Raw genomic sequence first — 19,070 nt, forward strand, 5'->3', positions numbered from 1 at the left:
TGTACTCCTGCGTAACAAATTTGTGTGAGGAAAAGATGAGGTTGTGGTGTTTGGTTGGCGTTTTGGCCCTTTAATTCTAAAAGTATTCTTTTTCTTGTGTGGAACATTATTTCCCTTCTAGTTCTACTCAAACAGAAAACATAGTAGGTACTCAAACAGAAACAGTGTTTTGGTCATAAAATGGATGTTCTGTGCCTTAACGTCCAGAGGCAACGCATTTGCCCTTTATGAGAATAGAAACCAAGATTTATTTCTTTAAAAAGTTATGTATCTATTTAATTTACTTTTTTTTTTTTTTCAAAATCAGATCTGACGTTTTGACTTTTTCCTTAGCCTTTTGTAAACTTGTTTGAATTTTGGTGAGGCTTTTGTGCACATGACTATTTTGTACATGGCCATGTTAGCCGCCATACTCTGTTTTTGGAGGTGTGCATGCTGGGTATAGTGTTCTTGTATGGGTATGGATATGTTTTTGTTCTACATATCCATGGGTTGGGAGCTCAGAAACATGTCCACCCTTATCCCACAAGACGCTGTGACCAGGATTGGAACCCATGATCCTCAGATTGACAGATGATAAGCACCACTTGAATGATTTTATGTCTTTTAAATCAATCAGCCCCATTTTGGTGATTGTTGCGTTGTTCTCAAGTCCTTGAAAATTGCAAAACCTCATGTCACTGATTATTCTGTGGTGCACTGTGATGATGATGATGATATGGATACTTATATAGCGCCTATCCTCGGTCTGAAACCAGGCTCTAAGCGCTTTATTAACATGGAGTCATTTGCACGACAGGCTGCCTGCTTGGGTAGAGCTGCCATTGGGTGCTCATCACTTGTTTCCTGTGTCATTCAGTCAGGTTTCTGTGTGTGCAGAGCATGCAAGGGACCACTGCGTGAGGTGATTGCTGCAGTAGCCAAAACCATCGGCAAGTCGCCCATCAGTGGAGCATTGAAACAGAGCAATGTGGACGTGTCATCAGTTGCCGGTGACTTGTTGGCAGGGTGAGTGTTGGAACACGCATTTACACATGCATAAGACATGCACAAGAGTTCAGACTCAGACACATACATATGCATGAATGCAAGCACGCAGGCACAGACACACACACATATGTACACACGCACATGTACACACATGTACACGCACACATGTACACACACACATATACACACACACATGTGCACATGCACACACACATGTGCATGTGCACATGTACACACATACACACACATAACACACACACACATGTACACACACACACACACACACATGTACATGTGCACACACAAACACACACACACACACACTTTCACTCACTCACTGACACTTGTGTGTTGACAGGGATGACATGCACAAGAGTTCAAACTCAGACACATATATACGCATGAATGCAAGCATGCAGGCACAGACACACACACATATGTACACACACACACATACACACATATGTACACACACACACATGTACACACATGTACACACACACATGTACACACACACATACACACACATATGTACACACACACATGTGCACATGCACACAGACACACACACACACACACACACATGTGCATGTGCACATGCACACACATAACACACATGTACATGTGCACACACACATACGCACGCACACACACACACATGTACATGTGTGTGCACACGCACACACACACACACACACATGCACACACATGTACATGTGCACGTACACACACACACACACACACACACACGCACACACACACACACACCCACACACACACACACACACTTTCACTCACTGACACTTGTTGTGTGTTGACAGGGATGATGCACCAAAGGTGGTTGCAGGTAAGACCATGTTCTGTGTGTGGGGTGGGGTTGGGAGGTGGATGCAAGTAAGGGTTTGTATTTGACTGTATAGGTGTGAATTGACCAAAATGTGAGTGTGTGTATGTGTGCATTTGTGTGTATGTCTGTGTTTTAGTGCGAGTCATTACGAAACAAGTAAAATTGCAAAATGATAGATATGTGTTTTTGCGAATGTATGTGTGTGGTTGTGTGCATTTCAGGTATGTGTAATGTGTGTGTTTATTTGTGCACATGTGTGTCTTTGTGATGTGTTTGTGTGTGTTACTAATTAGTGAATGTATAAACTAGCCAGTGTCTGTGTGATGTGTTGTGTAACTAATTATTGAATGTGTAAACTGGCCAGAGTTCAACATTGTGTTTATGTATGAATATGTGTGAATGTGCTATACGACCTTTTTCTGAGCATTAGACATTAAGATACGATAATTGTGTGTGTGTGTCTGCGTCTGTGTGCAGGTCAGGAAGCAGGAAAGGTAAGTGACCCATAATTCCCATCGTTTACATTGATCACAACAAAAACACATCCTCTGGATCCACCCACTCTCTCGACGGAAGGAGACGCAGGAAAAGATCCTGTGTGATACGTAGATAACATTGAGCTGTGGCCTAGTGGTAATGATCCCAACTAGAAAGTGAGATTCCCAGGGTTCGAGTCTCGATAAAATTGACAGAGACTGTGACTCCCACATCCACAAGACCATGAGCGGTAGTCTGGGTGCTGGTCTTTCAGATGAGACAATAAACCAAGGTCCTATGTAGCAAGCACTTACTGTATGTAAAAGAACCCACAACCATGTTGTCTCTGGTAAAAAAAAAATAATAATAATTTTTTTTTTTTTAAGATTCTGTAGAAAAACCAACTTTGATATTGAAATAGATACACTTGTAGACAGAAAAAGAAATGAAAAAATATGAGTGGCGCTGTGTTATGGTGACGCACTTTCCCGGGGAAGAGAGCCCAAATTTTGCAACAAAAGGTAATACAATATGATATACAAGACAAAGCAGGATAAGACAATGATCATGCAATGCAATGCAACACAATACAATACAATAAACAGCTGGACAGAAGTCAGATATTGCAGTTCTAAGGCTTGCATCCACATTGTGTTGTCACACAGCAGTGCTTTGTGTGTGGTATTTGCACAGTGCTAATAAGATATTTCAGGTATTGGCAACAGTAGTGAACCTACACTTGTCACTGTTATTGTTGTTGCTTAAATTTCTTGTTTTCAATAGCTGCTGAAATGATGCACTTTGGGTGTTTTTGTTTTTTTGTTTTTGTTGTTACACTCACCATGCTTTCATTTTCACTGATGGATGTTATACATTCATTAGTTTGTGTCTGTTCTCTTTTTCATGCACATCATCCATAGTTTTATCACTAACAAATAATGTTGTCTCAATTATTGTTTCATATTAACTTATTTCACAAATTTTGTCGCTGACGTTTTTTTGTTTTTTTTCTTTATTATTGTTTCACATTATTTTTTGTTCTTGACTTCTACCACTTTGTTTTAAAAGTTCATGGCCTTGAAAACATATTGTTGGTGGTAAAAAGAAAGCGGATGTATCTTTTTATTTTGTTTTGGGAAGAATTATCAAGAAACTGCATTTTACTATTTTTAGAGACATCATTGTTTTCAGTACTTTTTTCTTTGATTGAACTCTTGTGTTATTCTGTTTTGATGGTTTCCCTTGGATATCCAAACATGTAAAAAGTCTTGGATATGATAAAAGAAAAAATCCTGCATGTCTTGATCACTGACAATATGTTTCAAATATCCATATGCAGAGCTGTTGTACTCAGTGTAATTAGTCAAATAGTATATGCTTGTCTGTCTGTGTTGCTTACAGTTGTACCCTTACCGAAAAATATATCTATATTATATGCTTTGGGCATGCATCTGTCTAGTTGTACACTTTCTGCCAGTGTGCTCAGAATTTAATCACAACGCTTGTCTCAATTCTAGCCTATGATGCTGTGGAATCCAAAGCAGTTGTACTCTGTCTTTCACTGATTTTCCTGGACATGGGATGTTGCTTCATCATTAGTGAACACACCAGGACTTTTCTTTTTCAGGTCTATGAAAATGTGGTGTCTTTTCTCAGATGACTGTAATTTCAGGATTGTAAAGCCTTTTTACCCTCAGGACACTGTATGCTGTTTTTACCACCACCACCCCCCCCCCCCCCCCCCCCCCCCCCAGATCTGTAAAACCAGTTTCACCTTCAGTCAAGACTGTTAAGTTGGACTTTCTGTCCATTTCCTTTGTGTCTGTTCCCTAACTTTGTGTAATATTTTGAGCAAATGTTGGACCTTTATATTATATATTGAGCAGAAGTTGGAACTTCACTGTATATATGTATATTTTGAGCAAACATTAGAACTTTTATTATATTTTTGAGTAAAGGTTGGAACTTTATATTTTAGTTCAAGCAAAATGTAGAACTTTGAATTACATTTTGAGCAAAATTTGGAGTGTGCCTTTTGAAGACTGGTTTTTTGTGCATAAGAGATCAGTTCACCAGTTTGAGCGCAAGCTGCTGTTATACCCTAAGCTGTACATAGTTGTAACAGCTGGCCACATAATCCATCAACCTTAGATAAGCGAGAGGTGGAGGGGAGGGTTTCTTGTGCAAACTCTGAAGTCAGCTATTGATTTGACCTGCAGTTTCTCTCTCTCTGTCTCTCTCTCTGTTTCCTGCTTAAGGCGTAGAAGTTTAAGAACTGTCAGCGCATGTAAACATAAATTAAACGTATATAAAAGAACCCATAGCAACAAAGAGTTTGTCCCTTGGAATTGAAAAATCCACTTTGTCTGGGAAAACAATACACTGGCAGCCTGAATTTCGTACAGAGTTCTAAAATGTAATGCAATACAATACAGTACAATACAGCACAATACAATACAGTACAATACAATAGTGTTAGCTGCCATGTATTTTGAGAACATTTTCTTTCCAATTACAGTCCCACTTTTTTTTCTTTCTTTTTGTTTTTTTGGTGTTGTTTTTTTGTTTGTTGATATTTCCTCAACTAGTTTGATTTGGTAACTAAATCTGGGGTAATGTTTAAGAGAGATGCAGCCTTTAAAGTATAAGACATCTGAAAGTCCTGAAAATAAAGTGTTAACGTCTGTGTTGTGTGCGGTTGTTACTGTATTAGTGTAACAGCAGTGTTGTCTGTCTTGTTGTGTGCTGTTGTTACTTTGAAAAAAACAACAACAAAAAAAACAAAAACCCACTGATGCTTGCTTCGTTGTTGTTGTCTGCGCTGATCTGAAGGAGAAAAGGGAGGCATCTAACAAGGACAGTAATAAGGCAGAGCCAGCCAAACCAAAGGTGTGAGTGTGGGAAAGAAAGACGGTGACGATTACTAACACCATGCATGCCAGTACTTTAACCTGAAGTAAGTTGAAGCTTGGTCTGGGTGTCTTTTTTTTTTTCTACTTTTTTCCTTTTTTGACTGAGATATGTTACTGGAACATTTATGTCCAGTCACACCTGAATCGGTTTAAAGTGATATTTTATGTCACAGGAACATATGTGTGAGATTCAAACCTAACCAGTTTGAACTGAGATATTATGTTGCTGGAATGTTTGTGAGATTCCACCCAAACCATGTCGCTGGAATGTTTGTGAGATTCCGCCCAAACCATTTCTTAGGGAGGGATTATGTCACTGGAAATTTTGTGTCAGATTCCACCCAATTCAGCTGTAAGTGAGATTTTATGTCACCGGAACGTTTTATGTCATTTCCGACCTAAACCAGTTTTAAGAGAGATACTATGTCACTGGAATGTTTATGTGGGTCCCACCTAAACCAGTTTAAGCGAGATATTATCATGTCACTGGAATGTTTATGTTGGGTCCCACCCAAACTAGTTATATTGAGATATTATGTCACTGGAATGTTTATGTTGGGTCCCACCTAAACCAGTTTAAGTGAGATATTATCACATCACTGTAATGTTTGTGTTGGGTCCCACCCAAACCAGTTTAACATGAGAGATTATGTCACTGTAACAGTTACCTCAGAACCCATCACCAGTTTCACCAGTGCTGACCACACCCATTCTGCATCTTGAAAATAAGTGGATGTATTTTCAAAATATATGTAAATTGGTCAGTGTAAATAAGTATGGTTTGTGTGTTTCCTTCTTTAATTTCAGGAAAATGTTCCAATTTTTGCTCGTGGTAATTTTACCATGACATGCCTAGAACACTCACAAAGGGGGAAAAAAAAAGCAGTAGGAAGAGAAACGTGGAGACCTGTCACTTTGCTGATGGCTTTTAAAACAGGGAATTACTGTGACATCACTTCCTGTCCATTTTTACATTTGCAGAGATACATATTTCAGTCGAGAATTTAAAGATTTTGTTTGTGAAATTTGTACAGTGTGTAGGGTCTGTGTGCATGCATTTGTACGGTTTGTAAAGTGGACTGACTACTGCCCTGCTTTTTTCACTTGTGTCTGTGTATTTATGCACCAGCTTGGTTTTGTATTCAGCATGGCAGAGGCTCTTAGTCATCAGTAGTGCAGATAAAAAAGATCTTATATTTGTGTGAGGAGAATATTCATGAAGCAGTAGCTGTTTTGTGAACACTGGTGTCTTGGGGGGTTGAAATAAAACAACAAACAAAACTGTAGTATATAACAGTGATTGTCACAAATTAAAAACCGCACTCAGCTCTTTCAAGTCTGGCCTTAAAACCCACCTCTTCCCAAGATAGCCTCCCTTCCCTGCCTCTTCCTTGTTTTCAGTTTCTCCAGTTTTAGAGTTGCACATGCTTGTGGATGACTGGTGTGAAAGCGCTTTGATTTGTCTCTGCACAAGATTCAGCACTATATTAATATCATTATTATTATAAGTATTATTATTATTATTCATCATTGTCTTACCTGAAGAGTTTAGTGTTGTACTTTTATTGTATGGTACTGTTTAGCTAGCTCAGAGTCGCTTCACCTGTTTTTGTACTTGTCTCGTACGCTTGTGAAATCTGGCTAAACTCTGACTGCTTTAGCACATGGAGCTGAACTTTGATTCTTTTGAAAGGGTGTGCTCCTTAGGAAATTCATCATTTGTGTATGTCAGCACAATTATCACATGTATTCCAACACAAAAAGGGCAAGAGAGAGAGAGTCATAGGATGCAATACAAAGAGTGCATGATAACACACCATGGAAGAGACACATCAGCAGTGATGTCAAGACAGCCTTGGACACCACACAAGCACACTCCCAGCATGAAGAAAACAAAAAGGGAGAATGTGGCTGGCAAGAAATGGGACTCCCAAGTCAGGGTGTATTCGCTGAAACCCGAGTTGCAGTTGGCAGCATGATGGCTTCTTCTGCGGTATGGAAGGTGGCAGAATAGTTCAGACACTCATCTGTCAATACAGAGTCCGTGAGGGTCTGGGTTCGAATCCTGCTCACGCCCTTTCTCCTAAGTTTGACTAGAAAATCAAAGTGAGCGTTTTGTCATTCGGATGAGATGATAAACTGAGGTCGTGTGCACAGCACGCACTTGGCGCACTGAAAAAGAACCCATGGCAACGAGAGTGTTGTCCTCTGGCAAAATTCTGTCAAAGAAATCCTCTGTGATAGGTTCACAAATGTATATGCATGCACTCAAGGCCTGACTAAGTGCGTTGGGTTATGCTGCTAGTCAGGTATCTGCCTGGCAGATGTGGTGTAGCGTGTATGGATTCATATGAACACAGTGATGCCTCCTTGAGAAACTGAAACTGAATGCTCTGCAGTGCACAGCATGCCACTGTCGTCTGGAAAAACTGCCAGCAAGAGGTGGTAGGGGGGTGATACATGATTTAGTAGATTTTTTTTGTTAAATGACATGCCTTTTTTTTTTTATACAAGACTTTTAAAATCTTTTAACAATTTCCCAGTTTTTAGAATGTTTTAAGTTTGGCTCTTTTTTCTGAAAAAAAAAAAACAACAACAAAAACCCTAAAAACAAAACCCCATTATTTCTGTCAGTTATTGATCAAGGGCATCAGTGAAATTTAGATTTGAAAATAATAACGATTTAAAGCAAACAAACAAAAAAAAACCCAACAAAAAACCAACAATCTTCCAGTGATCCTCTGACCAGAATCATGAACCTGATGTTTGTAGCGTTAGCTGACAGCAATTCATTCAAGGGACAAAAGATGGCACCCAAATGACAGGGGTACTGTTCATTTCATGGGGATTCCTGATGTGGTAGTTGTATATTTTGTTGCCTTTGAGGTTTTAAAGGTATTTGAAAGCAAACAAGTGTTTAGATTTATGTGTGAACCGTGAGAGGAGTCTATAGGGTTCTGCAAATAACAGCTGCAAGCCATGCTTTGAATTATTCTATTCTATCAAACAAGTCAAGTGATCTTTTCTTTAACCAGGTCATTGGCGGGGATGAAAGACACCTTATACACGTTTGCCAGTTATTGATTTTGGTTTGCTGGTGTGGAAAGTTGTGTGAAAAGTGTTATTGAATTGCTGTGGAGACAAATGTCATCATGGATATTTGAGCTGAAACCTAACAAGCTTAACTTTTGTGATGTGTGAACGATGAGTTTGTGACACCACATCAAAATGTGACCAAAAATGTTATAAATCAGTTGTTGATATTTTGTTTGTTTGTTGTTGTTTTTTTAATAACTTTTTTGTGCATGTGAGTCATGGAAGAGCAGCAAGTTTTTTGAAAGGGAAGAGGGGAGTTATTCATTGTATCAACTTTAAAAAAAAAAGTTATTTATGCATGGATATTTATATTAGTTATTTATTCACTGATGTGAAGTTATCTGTGTTCGTAATCATTTGAAATTATTTATTTGTGATTAGTAATAAGATCATGTTATTCATGGAATCTTCAAATTAAATTATTTATGCATGGTTAATAATCAGTTATATTTATTCACAGATATCATTATTATAAAGTGATCTTTTCATGGAATCATCAAAATTATTATTCATGGGCAGTAATTATTCATCTAAAGATTCATCTCGTTTCTTTTCACCATAGTTATTAACCCTTTAACCACCAGTCAATTTAGATGCAAAATGTAGAAAATATGGTCTGTCCTACCACCGAACATAAAGAGCAGTAGGTTCATGATTAACAGACCCATGATCTGGCCACCCTTCAGTGACATGGGTCCTTTACCCAGTTGTTTGGCAGTGAAAGGGTTAACAGAGTCGCCAGTGCAGAACTTTTATGGATTCATTGATGCAACAGATGTCAACTTCCTAAAACAAGCACCATCTCAACCGTTGATCGACTATGCCCATAGCTTGGAAGTGATTTGTCTACGGACATGAGGCAGACAGACATATGTTTGAGAAAGAAATTGGAAATGAAATGAGGCTTATTAAGTCATGTCATTGCTAGATAGCATTGTTTGATAAACAGAACACACCAACAGATTTTTAAAAGAAAAAAAAAAGAAAAAAAAGAGAAAAAAGCATCTGGATGTGTCCATGTAGCTAGTGCTTGGAGCTTACCAAAGTGCAGCAGCAACAGCAGTATGTGATTGATTTTGTGTGCTCATTTAGGAGAATGCAAGACATTTGGACTTAATAAATTGGTTAGCATTCTTGATGTTTGAAGGGTTGAGCTTTGACTTGATCCTATCAAAACTGCCAGCTGTTGTTAATATTCCCGAGCCAAGCAGGAAGGCAAACTGCTGCCAAGTGGAGCACAGGACAGCGGGACAAGCTGTTTGCATTCTGTTTAATGCTGATCAGATTCTGTCTCTCTTTGTGTCTGTGTCTGTGACTTTGTCTGCCTCTTTCTTTTTCTCTCTCTTGGTCTCTCTGCGTCTCTTGTTTCTCTCTCTTCCTCGTTATCTCTTTCTCGGTCTCTCTTTTTCACTCTGTCTCTCTGCATTGGTCTGTGCTCGTCTGACATAGAAGACAATGTTTGACACTCAGACCAAGTAAAGTGAAATGTTCTGTAAAAACAAAAAGAATGTCCACACCTACAGTCACACAAAACTGTTGCTATCTTGAAGGGAAAGTTAGTCACAGGTCAATACAAGCCAGTTGAGCGAAAGCCGCTGCCGGCTGGGTAACAGTTGGCTGGGAACAACTGTTGACAGTGAACGAAGCAGTAGGTGGTGGTGGATGTAACTGTTTGTCGATAAACTGAGGGCACAGCTGTTGGGCACTTGAAATTGGAGAACTTTTTGTAAATTGCCTGGATGTAAGACCAGGCAAAGCCAAGTCAGTGACCTGGTGGGGAGGGGGTGATAAAGGGGGATTGGTGGGGGAAGAGGGGTGGGGGGGTGTCACATCAGGATTCGATCAGTTCTGAAGGAAGATGACAAAGATACCCAGGCCCACATCTGATGGGGGAACAGGTCACACAGGACTCTTTGCCCTGCAGGCAGATGCTAGTGACAGGCAAGATGTCGATATAGAGCTTGGTCTCTGACCGAGGATAGGCACTATATAAATATCCATATCAGTCAATCAACCAATGTACAGAAATGCAGAGTTATTCAATTGTATAGATGTATAGAAACACAAATTGTAATCTCTGTTTTTTATTTTTGTTTTCTAAATTTTCAAACTGAAGTGTTGTGTATATGGATCAGTCCACACACTTTGACAACTTGGAATTGGAACTGAAACTTAGTTGTTATTCTGGTGTATATAGAAGCAATATTTTGTTATAATTCAGTCAGTAGATGTCATCCTCATCATCACTAGATGTTAAGAAAAATGATTATTATGATTTGGGTCTATAGATGTTTTGGAACACTTATTTGCTGTGAATGGGTATATACATATTGTACAGAAATACAGATTCCCTATAATTAAGGTATCTCACAGATGCATTGAAAGACAAATATATGATAATGTAATTCAGGTGTAATATCATAGATGTACAGAAACAAAAAAAGTAATTCAGTAAGATCAGGATGTATAAAAACACAGACTGGTTTTACTTCAGACCATATCATATCTCAAGACATTACTGAAGAGTGTGAATGAAACTTTGAGAAGGAGCAAGCATTAGGGAGGGTGTGCAGCCTGCTTTCATGGCGGACTTTTCGTCACTCGCAGTGCGAGAAGTATGTCATATGATGACACAGGCAGCCCACCGCCTTAACTGGCTTCTCTGAGTTTGCCCTGCTTTTGTTCGGATAACTTCTCGGCAGAGTTTATGAATGGATCAGTTTGAATACGTAATGGCAGAAAAATGACAAGTGGTACTCAAAGTAAACATACAAGACTAAAGCAAATAATGGGTGTAATTTATAAAACCAAATATACCTTGTAAACTTGCAAAAATAGTCACTGAAAATGTTCAAAATCCTTTCGTTGAAACAGCATTTTCCGCAACGAAATTTTTAGCCCTTTGATGACCTGGGAAGAAAGGAAATGGAAAGCGCGTGCACACGGTTCTTGCTAAAAAAAAAAACCCGGGGAGTCATGACGAAAATCGGACTAAAGTGGGTTTGGGCTCCGTCTCTAATGTCTCCCACTTTGTGTTGTGGTTTTCCTCTCGTGTGCTGTCACCGCCACTAGTTGAGTTCAGTTGCTCAAGGAGGCGTCAGCACACTTTGTCAGGCCTTGAGGGAAAATAAAATGAATGAATATATATAAATGTAAAGGGGGGGGGGGGGGGGGGGGGGGGGTTGCCACTCAATCTATCAAAACTGATTACAATAACCTTTACAAAGTTGGAAACCACTGAAAATGGGTTGCAGCATCTAACTGTGGTAACATCATTTATGCATGATTTAAAAAAAAAATTTTTTTGATTTATTTATTTTTTAGGTTCCTGAATTAAAAATACTAAAATAGGACATTATCAGTCAGCTTTCTGTTTCGTTTTTCTTCACCTGGTTAAATCATTAACATATTTCATCCAGACTCACAAGTCTCATGTGACGCATTGTGTACTTAGACTGTGGGGTGAGGTACTCATTTCTCAAACTCTACTTTCACTTCTGTTTGTGTTTTGTTTATCATGGTACCTGCTAACCAGTTTTTATTCAGTTTAACAGGACACTTGGAATTATTGTGACTGAAAGCTGTTCAACTGGTTACATGATACTATTGCAATTGAAATCTGCCAAACTTTATCTGGTATTATTAATGGAAGCTGCCAGCAAGCTTCATGAAAAGACTGTAATTGAAAGCTGCGTAACTGGTACTTGAAATTATTTAAGTATACACTACCAATACCTGAAATATTGTAATCTTATTTCTTTATTTCCAATCATTTGCCTTCTATGCATGTTTGTTTATTCATTTTAGTTTAGTTACTAATTTGTTTAATTTTAAGTACATGTTTTGTTATACCTGTGTAAGGTTGTCAAGGCCTCACCAGCATGTTTGGTGTAGGTGTAGGTCAAGCATTTCATCCTCTCTCTTTTTTTTTTTTTTTTCTTTTTTTTAAAAGTGTAGTCTATAATTATGTTCATACATTTTTACAACTTCTTGAAACTCACTTTTCTTTTCCTTTTTTTCAAAATGGCTGTTTTATACTGTTATCAGTGTGAGTTTGTATATGTTTGTGCACATAATTTTGATAGAGAACACATGTAGGTGAGAACAACATTGGATGTACAGAAGAAAATGTGTCCTCATTTCTGTTTTCTTTTGTGTTTTTTTCAGAAATAACCATGTGAGCTGACGTCTACAGTGCAACTCTTTGACTTCACAGCTCAATTCTTCATCAAAAAAGGGAAAAAAGATCATCGTTTGTGGACTTTTTATTTTTTGTATCATTTTCATTATCTTTGCTGTCCGGCAGTATGTTTTTTTGTCATTGTTTGCTCATATTCTGTCCACAATTTTTTCTTTCTTTCCACAATTGTTAAATGTCAACAATAGTTGTATGATACATTGCTTACATGGTGATACCACCAATGATTGTTGCTGTTTTGAAGGTTATAGTTGATGAAATGTTCTCGTTACATTATCCTTTTTTTTTTCTTCTTTTTTTTTTAAAGGTATTTTATTTTCAGTTTTCCCCCATTTTGGGGGGTGGGTGGGTGAATATCGAAGGAATGGAGGTTGCCAGGGATATTTTTTGGGGGGAGTGGAGGGATGGGGGAGGGGTGCACAGATGATTTTGTATCAGTGGAAGCAGGTAAAACTGGACACTGAGAGAATGGACTTAAATTGTTACTGTGGCTGTATATTATTAAGCCTATGCATTGATGATGGATTGATTTGGGTTAATGTGGTAGTCTACAGCTTAAGTGGATGCACATGTGTCAAGTGCGTTTTTGTTGTTCTTGTTTGTTTTGTTTTGTTTTCTTTCTTTTTTGTTTCTTTCTTTTAAAAAAATTATATTTCTTGTTATTTGTGCTGTAAATTTCCATCTTTATGGGTGTGCTTTAACAGGGTCAGCTATTAACAACAGTACTTGCATTTTTGTTGCTTTTCACAAGGTGGGATAATACTTGTATTAAGTGGTTTTGTTTATTTCATGAGGTAGCATAATATTGGAAGGTTTTGTTTCATTAAATGGGACAGCACCATGGCTTATGTACAATAATGTATGCATTTTTGTAAGGTATGCATTCACTGTTTCATGAGGCATGAAAGTGAAAATTGTGTGTATGTGTGTGTGTGTGTGCTTGCAGGTGGAAGAAGCGTGTGTTATGAGGAAATGAAAAGATTTGTTAGTGTTCGTTGTGAGGAAAGATATTCTATTGGAGAGAACATTTCTAATCAGTGAGTGGGGAAACTGCATGGTCAGTGACGCTTGTGGTGGAGAGAGATTGATATCAGCCAGAGATAAGATTGATGGCTTAACTGTCTTGAGATTATTATGAGCATATTTTCGTCGTCAGACTTTTTAGGTGGTCACTACAGGGTGGGGGTCAGGGTTTATGATGTGTTGATTATGGGGTGGTGGCCCGGTGGATAATGGGCCCATTAAGGAAGTGTTCCGTAATAAGTGTTTGGACCACAAATCTGTCATGTATCCTTGCTTTCTGTGTTTGTGGGCTACAACTTTCACATTCTATTGCATCTGAAAGTGGACTTTTGTGATTGACCATTTTTAACCCTGATATACACGCAGCTGTACTCCAGTTTCAGGGTTGTGCATGCTGGTCATGTTCAGGTTTCCATTTCCACTGAACACTGATATGGATTACAGGATCTTAAACATGCATATTTGATCTTCTGCATGAAAGGTACACATAAGCTATAACAGGTCTCCATGCAGGTGTTGATACCAGGATCAAAAGCAGGACCTCTAACCACTTTGCTATCACACCTGTTGTCCGTCATGTATTAGCCAGACATTTTCTTTCATTATGTTTTCTCCGATAATGTGGAGATGTACATCCAGTGTACAACACACACCTGATGCAGGTAAAAGAGCATCTGGCAACACTGGAGTTATTCCATGGGCCTGGTATTCACGTTCATGATCTTACAAGGGGAAACCTACTTCTCTAGCATCTTGACTTAGGAAAGGTCAGCTTTTGTGATGAATATTGTTGTGAATGGAACCAGCTGTCAATGTTACTTTATTGTCCTTCTGGGTGAAATCTGTCTTTGTAGGTTTAGTCACGTCATCATTAAGAAATTGTGAACAATAAAGACGTCAGTGACTCAGAAGATGAGAACGCAACCCAAAGGCAGATGCACAAATGTGGTCATGATCTGGCGTAGTGTGTTACCAGTACTGATGAGGAGCCGGCCCAAGCAAGTGGACTGGATCCACTGCCATTTCAGAGATGCAATCAGAAGTGCTGCAGGTTCAACCAACCTCAAGGACCATAATTATCCTGGCTGAAAAATAGTCCACAAAAGTGGCCATGCTCAGAAAAGAGTTGCTTTACAAGTATTTGTCTGTTCCTCATATTATCTTATGTCCTGCCTAAAGTAGAACTGTTTCACCTGCTGTGTCACTGACTGTGGAAAGGGTGAAGTTGGCATTGTGGTTGTATCACTTTGTTGTGTGGGAAGTGTGCTCTGTGTGACTCTGTGAATCCATGTCTTTCAGTGCATGGAGACTGGAGTCTTATGCAGTGTGTCTGTAAACGTTTGTGGTTGGTTGTACTCAAATGTGTTTACCCTTAATGTTCGGATGGTTCTTTTCCCATCTACTTTACATTATGAGTTCAACATCAGAGTTGAGCAGGTTCTCTCTTGTCTGTTCTTGACTGCATTTTGGTGTGGATATGTGTGCTGTCATTTCTTTTTTACTGGCATATCTGAAAATGCCACAGTCTTCTTTTCCTTTTCACTCAGTGCATTTGTTTCTTGAGCATTGTTTCCTGTTGTTTTAACTGAACATTCCTGAAGATATCGGCCGCTCATTCCTGTGATCCTGCGCATGGTTGTGTCAGGACGATTTCTTTGCTGAGAGCAGTTTTGTGCTCAGCTATGCTCAGCTTCTTTCCTTTTCCTCAAGTGAAATGATGTTACTCAGAGACAGTGTCGTCGTGTGACAGCTATCTTGCCAGATGATTGTCAGTGTCATGTGATGGTTATCTAGCCAGATGATTGCATGCATTGTTAAAAAAAAAAACAAGATGTATGATGAACAGTTATTCAAAGGGCTGTATATTGAAAAGTACTTACTTTTCAGCAACATATCAATCTTTGAGATAACAACGAACATCAAGAAACAGATGGTTTTTTTTTCTGAACTGCTTTTTCTGTACATTGCAAAGTACTGACGTTTCAGAAACATATCAATCTTTGAGACATCGCAACGAACATAAAAAAACAAGTGGGTTTTTTTCTCCGAACGTCAAGAAACAAGTGGTTTTTTGTTGGTGTTTTTTTTTAATTTTTATTATTTTTTTTTTAAAGTTGTGTTTTTTTTAAGTGCTTCTGCTGCATTGAAAAGTACTGACTTTTCAGAAACATACCAATCTTTCAGAAATAGCAACAAACATCAAGAAGCAGATGTGTTTTTTTTCTGAAGTGCTTCAGCTCAGAAACATGAGTATAAGGGAAAAAATATCATGGATTATTGTTTGATAATTCAAGTAATGTATGGTCAGTTTCAATTATTAGTTTCACTCTTGCATCATGAAGCTTTTTTTATTTTTTTTATTTTTTTTTTTACTACCTACCTTCCAATTATTATGCAACAGATCATTTGAATAAGAACATAGCTTTGCATGATACATTTTTGCTGTAAAAATCAGTGCTGCGATTCTGCTAACACCATTTCTTTCTTTTCTTGTGTTGGGAATAGCTTGAACTAAAAGATTTTATGTTTGATAACTGGTTTGAGAACTTCACAGACAGTCTGAAGCTTGTTTGATAACTCCAGACATTCTATATTGTGGGAGACACCTTAAATAATGATGGACATTTTCTTATTTCTCTATTCTGTGATCTGCGACAGAAAGTTTTGGGCCTCTGACCACTACTCTGGCCATCATTGTCATGAATGTATTTTAACTGGGTGTGAAATAGAAATTCCTCTGCAGTTTTCCATCATTGCTCATTATGCTATGCTATGTTCATCTTGTCTGAAATATCATGCCAGAACAACACTGCTTTTATTTTCTTTTGCCAGAACGTTCACAACAAGAACAACACACACACAAAGAGATTAACACCAGGTATGTCAAAGAAGACAGGTAAATTGTTTTGGTGGCATGCTCACCTTTTCAGTGCAGAAGGGCCATTTTGCTGAAGATCAGTGTGTCATTCATGTTGTTTGTCGTCCATTTCTTACTGTGCTTTCCAGAAATCCCTACTTTTGAAAATTTTGTGTTCTCACCACTGATGGTGGAAGAGATTATCTTATGGCATGCAATCTAAAAAAAAAAAAAGAAAAAAAAAAAGACAAATGTTTTTATTTTGTCCAAGATGCTTTTCAAAATGTTTGCTGTATATATATATATATATATATGTACTGGGTTTTTTTGTTGTTGTTTTTTCAGCTCGTTCTGGTTTCTGATGTGTGATATTGTTGTTTTTCAGTGTTTGAATGCTTTCCCCCTTCTGATTCTGGTTTCTGAGTGACAGGACAAAGTTTGAAAGGATTTTGTTTTAATGTTAAGTAATACACTTGTTTGTTGTTTTGTGGTTTTTTTGTTTTTGTTTTTTTGTTGGTTTTTTTTTTTTTTTTCTTCAGTGTTACACATACAGGGTTTTTGTGCCAAGAGAAAAACAAGGGTTCAGACCTTGGGAGAAAGGGTGGGGGGAACTGGTCTTTTTTTTCTTTTCCCCTAAGGTTTTACATGAGGGTTTGCCAGAGTTGTTCAGTGGTTCTTTACAGTTTTTGTTTACACTTGTGTGTCACTTAGTTTTCACCGTCAGTTAAATATTTCTTCAGATTTCAGAAAATATGTCATTTCAGATTATTGTGCCAACTGAATTCTTGGTGGAAGACAATTGATATTGTTAGGAACTTAAATCGTATGCCAGTGTGTTGCCATATTCATGCTTGCTGCTCTGTACGTATGAATGTGAGTGATATGTATTATATTTTGTGCATAATTCCATTTTGTACAGGTGGGATCAATCTTTCTGCTTTACAGTGTGTCTGTGTGTGTGTATATGTGGTGAACTGCTTGGTAATATGGAGGGTATTTCAGATAGTTTTCATTTAATATGGATGCTACATATTTTTGTGTATTAATGTCAGTATGGACTTTAGACATACTATTTATTTATTGCAGTCTCAAGACTTAAAATATTGTAATTGTGAAACATTGTAACACCCAGGGGCAAATTCATTTTGGACGAGCCATAATTGGAACACACTTGACGCAGGGATACGTCTGCTAACATTGTGCATTTCCACTTAGTTGTCTGTTTAGAAAACAAAAACAAAACAAACAAACAAAAAAAAACCCCTGCCTGTCACTTGCCTCTGGCATAGGAAAGCATGTGATAGTGAATTGAGTAAGTGATGAAAAGTAGCTGACATAAAGTACTGTTCGTATTTTCCTTAACAAAATGTGATTTATCAGACAAGACAGGTTTTTTGCTTTTTGTACATAAAACTTAAAATGACAAAGAAGGCAATGAAAGGCAGTTTTCATTGACTTTAACAGAGTGTACCAGCCCAATGGAACAAAATAATTGCAGGCCATTTGCACCAATAGAACTTCTTTTCAATTTTACATTTGTCAGCATTTGTGCAGACTTTCCTTTCAGTGTGATACCAGGCAGCTCAGGTTTTAATGCGAATCATGGGGAAGCCTGATTGTGAGCTACCCATCACCAGCTCTCCTTGATACAGTCTTCAGAATGAACTTCGGTTTGGCTGTTGATGGAGAGAAGTCATCATTACAGTAATGCATCATTTTGCAATGGTTCGAGAAATCTTGAGGGTGGAAGCAGGGAATCGAGTGAGGGATCAAGAGAAACAAAACGGTTTGGCTTTCAAAAATGGGAATGCATTTACAGCGTTATTTTTGGAAACAAAACAAAAGAAAAAAAGAAGTTTTCTGTTGTTTTACAGGCGGGGTTGCAAATAAAACTTTTTTTCTCAACATTTGCTTGCATGTCTGACTGTGTGTATGCAACAGGAAAAGAACTGCAGAAATGTTACAAGAAAACTATACAAGAGAGAGAGAGAAAAAAAAAGCTTTTGATGAACCTGTAGCACCATCACAGTCCATGTTTTATCTTTTGCTCTGGGCTTGGTGGCATAAGTGACCTTACAAGCACTTAAGTTTGCTTGGAATGAAAAAAAAAAATCCAAAGTCTACAGGATATGCACAGACTTTGGACAATTCTTACCATCAACTAAACAAACTTTGTGGATGTTTATATCACTTTTATGCAAACCAGCCCTTGAAAATTGGAAGTTTGTTATGTGTCATTGGTGAGCCTGTGCAGAGTAAATGATCATCTCCACAAAACAAAAATCCCAGTTCTATCACCACATTAATGACATTTTAATCCTTTGGAAGGAAATCTGCTCAGAAAAAACAACTAAAATAAAAATAATAAAATTTAAAAAAAAAACCTAAATTTTAAGAAAAACCTGAAGAAGGGGGCTCAATTAATGACAACCATCCAATATTTGCATTTGCTTAAAAATAAGATTTGAGTTAACTATTAAAATTTATTAGGAAAGTTTCTCTGAGAAAGACTCGGATTCTGCAATTTTGTAAATTTAGAAAACAGTAAAACTTTAACAATAAAACTTCTGAAATTCTTAAAAAAAACACCCCAACAAACATAATTATATGACCAAAAACAAAAATGCCTTCCAGTTCCTACAACCACTATCAGATGAAACAAAAGCAACA

The 19,070-nt window shown here is 37.9% G+C and overlaps 1 protein-coding gene across 2 annotated transcripts in view; it reads left to right on the forward strand.

Moving 5' to 3' along the window:
- Nucleotides 1-17,642, forward strand: part of LOC143281999 (uncharacterized) — a 24,772-nt gene extending 7,130 nt beyond the window's left edge. Inside the window, exons 4-8 of one of the 2 annotated variants that reach the window (XR_013055201.1) lie at nucleotides 880-1,008; nucleotides 1,812-1,837; nucleotides 2,315-2,331; nucleotides 5,147-5,270; nucleotides 12,490-17,642. Coding sequence is in view for 1 of the 2 variants with exons in the window: in XM_076587388.1 (XP_076443503.1) it covers nucleotides 880-1,008; nucleotides 1,812-1,837; nucleotides 2,315-2,331; nucleotides 12,490-12,495 (178 nt within the window). In the remaining variant the exon portion in view is untranslated. The remainder of the gene's footprint in view (nucleotides 1-879; nucleotides 1,009-1,811; nucleotides 1,838-2,314; nucleotides 2,332-5,146; nucleotides 5,271-12,489) is intronic. The other variant, XM_076587388.1, reaches the window with a different exon arrangement.
- The last annotated feature ends 1,428 nt before the right edge of the window (nucleotides 17,643-19,070 follow it).

The sequence above is a fragment of the Babylonia areolata genome, chromosome 5, assembly GCF_041734735.1.
Source record: "Babylonia areolata isolate BAREFJ2019XMU chromosome 5, ASM4173473v1, whole genome shotgun sequence".
In the NCBI taxonomy this organism is placed as follows: domain Eukaryota; kingdom Metazoa; phylum Mollusca; class Gastropoda; order Neogastropoda; family Buccinidae; genus Babylonia; species Babylonia areolata.